The sequence below is a fragment of the Hydra viridissima genome, unplaced genomic scaffold, assembly GCF_058129835.1.
Source record: "Hydra viridissima isolate aposymbiotic clone 2 unplaced genomic scaffold, HvirCarnegie_v1 scaffold_11, whole genome shotgun sequence".
NCBI classification, from domain to species: domain Eukaryota; kingdom Metazoa; phylum Cnidaria; class Hydrozoa; order Anthoathecata; family Hydridae; genus Hydra; species Hydra viridissima.
The window spans coordinates 3,553,461-3,560,000 of NW_028324310.1; the positions used below are offsets into that span (position 1 = coordinate 3,553,461).

Here is a 6,540-nt window from a genome sequence, read left to right on the forward strand (position 1 = left end):
AGAATTACACATATTTAGACCTGATTGAGGGTATTTTAATAGTATTGAACATATAAAACTAACCTGTGGACAAAGGTTTCACAGTTTCATCTACGTTGTCATAGTAATTATCAGCAGTTGGGCTTCCAGCTTGTTTTGTGAAACCTAATAAAAGTTTCTCATTTCTGATACCTGATTATAAAATTTCATTAACAATTACATGATATAACTGCATTTGCATAGTAAAAATATAAGTTTTCCTCGTAACAATTAATAGCTTACTGAGGTACCATGTTGTGTTATTGCATAAATACTTTTAGAAAAACTTGCAGTTTCAGTAGAATAATAGATAATAAAACTTCAAGAATTAAATTTAGTTCTTGAAGTTTTATTATCTACTATTCTACTGAAACTCCCTATATTTTAATCCGAGTAATAGAATTATACACACACACACACACATATATACACAACCGTTCATACTTATTCAAAAGACACAACTGTTATGTGACGTAACTAGTCAGTTACTGCACTGCTCATAGACTGTTTATTAGGCTTTAGTATGTGAAACGAAATAAAAACGATATTCAATTTCTATTTGGTTTCAGCTAATAACAATAATAAATTTTTTTTTCTAATAGCAATCCATCCTTAGACGTCTAATGCCTACTGGGTAGCAAGATAAAAGATATTTATGTTGAAGATTCATTTGCTTTCTGGAAGAATAGAAAGCATCGTATGCAGAGCTGTTTCCTACAGCTGAAGATCTGTTTGCTGCTCCAGCAAGTGAAGCGTATGTTGAGAGAATATTTTCGTTAACTGGTTACCTTACATCATCTAAATGCAACCACATGTCAAAATTTTTATGGATGAGAGCATTTTTTAAATTGAATAAAGTGCTGCTAGTGCACCAATGAACTGCATTACGAAGTGATGCTTACTGCTGACAATAAAACAATTCGCTGTTTCATTCAGAGCTGCTACATCAGGTGTCAGGAAGATAACTATAAAAACCACAACTAACTCGTTATGCTTTACCAATAATAATATGGTAAATTGCACAATGCTTACAAATGTGTAATAATAATAGACATAAACTACTTAAATGATGAAAGTGCTTCATACGAAGAATAAAAGTCATCAAGGTTTTCACTTTCGACAACTCAATAAATAACTAATTAATTATTACTTGCTACTGATGGATCTAAACATGATGCTGCAGCTGGAAGAAGATTTAACCCGGACATGCAAGAATGTAGAATATAATCGAAACATTTCTCAAAATCTTTAAGAAGTGATCGTGAGAATGACTTGACTAAAAATTGTTGTATGTGAGCCTCCAACTCCAAAAGAGTACCCACATAAAGAGACAAAGACCTGCCATCAGTTTGCAAAATATTTGTCTGCTGGGAAAATGGTGCTAGCAATCAACCGCGTCAAACCGCATAAAAATAGGTAATTTGTGTCAACTGCGTATCTTTAAACTCACTTCAAACCTAACTATTGGTTTTATTTAAACTGCTCCCAATTTTTTTCTAATTAATGAAGGTTAATAGTTCATGTTTGAACATATGATTAGCATGTATCTTTTAAACTGTGACTACACAAGCACTGTAAAAGTAGGCTTTTTTCACCAAAAAATCATGTTTTTTGAAACACAAGGTGGCTTGTGTAGTCACAAAAACAAAGCTAGAGTTCTGAAACTTTCCAGATCTAATTTTCTCACATATACGCAGCAGATAAATGCTAGGAGCACTCAAAATATAATGTGACCCTGAAAACAAGACACCCTAATACATACATACATATATACATATATATATATATATATATATATATATATATATATATATATATATATATATATATATATATATATATATATATATATAATATTTTATAACTGAAAGGTATATACAGTGCTTCCAGAAAGTATTAGCGAACTCGTAACTTTTTTTATTATAAACAACTTCAAATAAACATAAATTATAAAGTAATTTTAATTTTGAACTAGTTTATACTTTGTAATGAAAGTTAAAACCAATTAAATTTAATTACAATGTCAAATATTGTCAACCTGCTTGTTTTTTTTATTAGTTAATTAGAAGTTTAATGAGCACTCGAAAAAATGTCTGAAATTTAGCGCGCAAAAGTATTAGCGCACTCATTTAAAATGTATTAGCACACTCGTTTTGTTCCTTTAAGAAAAACTTTTTTGGTTAATTTTTGTTATAAACTCTCTGCTGATTAACAATAGTCAATAAAAAATATAAGAAGAATAAATTGAAGTGGCGGAAATAGCATTTGAAATACAGTTAGTTAAAACTTTAAATTGCAACAACAAAAATATGGGTTTAAGGAGCATATCAATTGAAACAAGTTGGCAAGTTGTTTGCCTGAACAAAAGTGGTCTCAGCAATTGAGAAATTGGACGTCAACTTGAAATCATTGAATGCAGTGTTAGAACAAAGCTCAAAAATTATAATGAGTTTGGAACTGTCAAAGACAAAAATCGCTCTGGTCGTCCAAAAAAATATGTCAGAAAGGGACGAAAATAAAGCAATTATACTCGCTAGACGCAACCCAAACATGAGCATAGCCGAAATCGTCTCAGATCTGAATACAGCGTTAGGTGCACATCAAGTTAGCCCTTCAACAATTAGCAAGCTTGTGAAGAATAAACATCTCAATTCATACCTTGCAACAAAGAAGCCACTATTAAGTATCCAAGACTGTCTCAAGCGAAGATAATGGTGCAAAGAGAGAGCTGCATGGACTGTAGAGCAATGAAGAAAAGTAATTTTCTTGTACGAGTCAAATTTTGAAAAGGGTTGTCGTGAGGAGATACAAAAATGAAAAATGTAATCCTCGCTTTATCATGTCAAGAGTTCAAGAAGGAGGAGGTTCAATTGGCATTTGAGGCTGCATTGCTGGATCTAGCAATGGACTGGCGCATCTTTACACTGATCGCCTTAATCAACATCGATACAGAGAGATCTTAGAAGATTGTTTAAAGTCATGAATGGACGTTTTCAAGGCTGACTCCACCTGGCAATTTCAGCAAGATAACGCTCCTTGCCACACAGCACGCTCAATAAAGTAATACATGGAAGAAAAACGGTTGAACCTAATGCCTTGGCCCGCTCGTTCACCTGATTTAAATCCTATTGACAATCTTTGGGGTTGGATGGACTGCAAATTACAAAAAAGCAACCCCACTAACTTGGTGTAGCTTAAGACGCAAATGCAAGAGTTGTGGAATACCGTGCCACAAGAATTAATCAGAAAACTTATATATTCTATGCCACGTAGAGTCTTGTCATGCCTTAAAAACAAAGGCGATCACATAAAATATTAAACTTTCATTGAGTCTTTACAAAATAGCAAGTGCGCTAATACTTTTGCACACTTTTTTAACCCCTTAACTGTGTCTGACGGATATATCCGCCTTTCAAGGGTGTAGCTCTTCGTGTGTCTGACGGATATATCCGTTTATTGGAACTGTAGGCTTATATATGTCTGACGGATATTTCCGCATTTTGGAACTGTTGCACCGTTTGTGACTGACGGATATTTCCGTTTTTTACATGAGTTAATCAACAGATCAGATATGATAAGTTAAAAGCAAGTTTGTTTATTTATGTTATGTAATAACTTTTAACAAAAGTATGGTCTTCATTTTATACTCTAGAGTTTTTTCAAAATATGGCTGATAGCTTTATATGACAATGATTTAGTTTAGTGGAAAAGTAAACATGGCTTCGGCTAGAAAGTCTTACCCTAAAAGAAGTAATTGTTCTGTTCAAGATCTAATTGAATACATGGGAGAAAGCGATAAATTATCTGATACTAGTTCTAATTATGGTTCTTCTAATGAAGGTTCAGTTAAATCTGTTACAGAAGAAAAAATAGTTTGCTCATCATCAGCAGATGATGATAGTGAAACTGGCCTTGTTGACACTGATGTAATGCAATTGGAACAAGATAATAGAAACGATGGACCGAATTGGGTTAAAATAGACGGTTATAAAGCAAATTTTGCTAAATTTGAGAGTAATCCAGGACCTCATCCAAGTTTTATAGTTAATAGCAGATCTCTTACTATATTTGAAGCATTTGTAACAGACGACATCGTTGATCTTATTGTCGAGCAAAGTAACCTTTTCGCAGTACAATATCGTAAAAATAATATAATTAAAAATAGATCTCGAGTTCAAAAATGGATACCTTTAGTCAGAATCGACATCAGGCTCTATATAGCATTCATTTTATATCGTGGAGTCTTATGGAAACCAACAAATGTTATGTATTTTTCAACAAACCCTCTGTTTGACACACCACTCTTAAGAAAAGTATTGTCTTTTGATAGGTTTTGTCTTATTGAGAAGTTTCTTCATTTTGTTGATAACAGTAGGTTGCCAATAAATTTCTGTAAAATAGCAAAAATTAAACCGACCTATGACTATCTAGTAAATAAATTCAAAACTCTGTATATACCAAATAAAAATATATCAATAGACGAATCACTGCTGCTTTGGAAAGGTCATTTAAGCTGGAAGCAAAACATTCCAAGCAAGCGTTCCAGATTTGAAATGAAGTCCTTTGCATTATGTGAATCAGCTACTGGCTATATTTGGAATTGTTTTTTGTACACTGGTAAGGAAATGACTGACAGTTTTGCTCCAGACTTGAAAAAATACAAATATCAAGCTACTAAAATTGTTATTACTCTAATGGATAGCTTAATTGGTAATGGCTATTGTTTACACATTGATAATTGGTATACATCTTATGAAATTTCCAAAGTATTGCTGGATCATAATACTGATTGCATTGGTACATTACGTAATAATCGCAAACAGTTACCGCAGGATACAAAGAATGCTAAAATTAAAATTGGTGATATTTTAGTTCGATATGATACTAAAACAAATGTAATGTGTACCAAATGGAGAGACAAGAAAGATGAGCACATGCTGAGTACCTGTGTTCAAAATGATACAACCACTGTTAATAGAGCTGGCATAGAAAAAAATATTCCTCTAGTGATGCATGAATATAACAGAAACATGGGTGGTGTTGACCAATCTGATCAAATGTTGACAACATATGAATCCGAAAGAAAAAGACAAAAAAAGTGGTATAAAAAGATTTTTATGCATTTGATTAGCGTTTGTGCATTCAATGCAAATATTATAAACTATAAGTTATCACCTAATATGACATCCTTACAGTTTAGAGAGTCCATTATCAAAGAGAGCATTGTTAAATACCATGAATTAATCGAGAAAAAAAGAAGTCGAACTCGAGTATTACCTTCTCCTTTACGATTAATAGAGCGTCATTGTGTTGATGCTATACCAGCAACAGAAAAAAATATGAAACCAAGTAGAAGGTGCGTTGTCTGCTCTGAAAACAAGATTAGATCAGATACCCGATATATGTGTCAAGACTGTAATGTTGGTTTGTGTGTTGTGCCTTGTTTTAAAATTTACCACACAAAAGAAAAATTTAAAGGTTTTTGTAAATAATTACACTTTTGTTATTATATTTCAAAAGACTTACAAATCTTTGTTTTATTTTTTGGTAGCCTATAAAAAATAGCTCCTCGTTGATATTATCAAGAAATGTTAAATGCTTTTAGGTTTTTTGTTTTGTTTTTTTTTTTTTTTGCAATTTTCGGCGTACTAAACGAAAATTATTTAAACAGTTTAAAGAAATCGTTAACAAAAATATTTTGCAGTAAATAACAAAGCGATTTTTAAAATTACGCCACAGTTAAGGAGTTAACATTGTTTTTATCACTCTTATTGTATTTTAATTAAATTCAAGATAATAATAAGAAAATATCCTTATATATTTGACAATTAGTAAGTCTGCTTTATTTTATGAATAAGTTTAAAAAAATATATCAATCAGCCTTTTATTAGTTTCGAATTACACTCATTTGAAGTTCACTTAGGTAAAAAAAAAATAAGTGCGCTATACCTTCTGGAAGCACTGTATACATATATATATATATATATATATATATATATATATATATATATATATATATATATATATATATATATATATATATATATATATATATATATATGATTGATGAAAATACATATGATGGCTCACCAGGTTCAGCACAAGTTAATTACTAAGCATTAACATGGCTTCGTTAAACAAAAAACCATGTATTACAAATTTATTAGAGACAATAGACATTACATCAGAGGCACTGAACTGTGGTCTTTACGCAATCATAATCTATCTTGATTTTGCAAAAGCCTTCGATAAAGTCTGTCATGAAGAGTTAGTTGTCAAATTAGAGGCCTATGGTTTCAAAGGTAAACTACTGAAATGGCTAAAATCATTTCTTATGGCCAGAAAACAAAGAGTTCTTATTGAGGAAAACTACTCTGACTGGATAATGGTTCAGAGTGGTTTACCACAACGATCTGTCCTAGGTCCTTTACTGTTTATAATGTACATAAATGACATGCCAGATGTGTCAAATGCTCACTTAAGCTGTTTGCTGATGACAGCAAGCTAATAAATATAATAAAA

The 6,540-nt window shown here is 31.7% G+C and overlaps 1 protein-coding gene and 1 pseudogene across 1 annotated transcript in view; one reads left to right on the top strand and one right to left on the bottom strand.

The window, feature by feature from the left end:
* LOC149881747 (uncharacterized) overlaps positions 1-6,540 on the top strand; it is a 290,985-nt pseudogene that overhangs the window by 163,542 nt on the left and 120,903 nt on the right.
* Positions 1-6,540, bottom strand: part of LOC149881754 (uncharacterized) — a 52,803-nt gene that overhangs the window by 13,919 nt on the left and 32,344 nt on the right. The window contains exon 10 of the mRNA XM_090065961.1: positions 64-144. Coding sequence (XP_089922087.1) covers positions 64-144 — 81 coding nt within the window. The remainder of the gene's footprint in view (positions 1-63; positions 145-6,540) is intronic.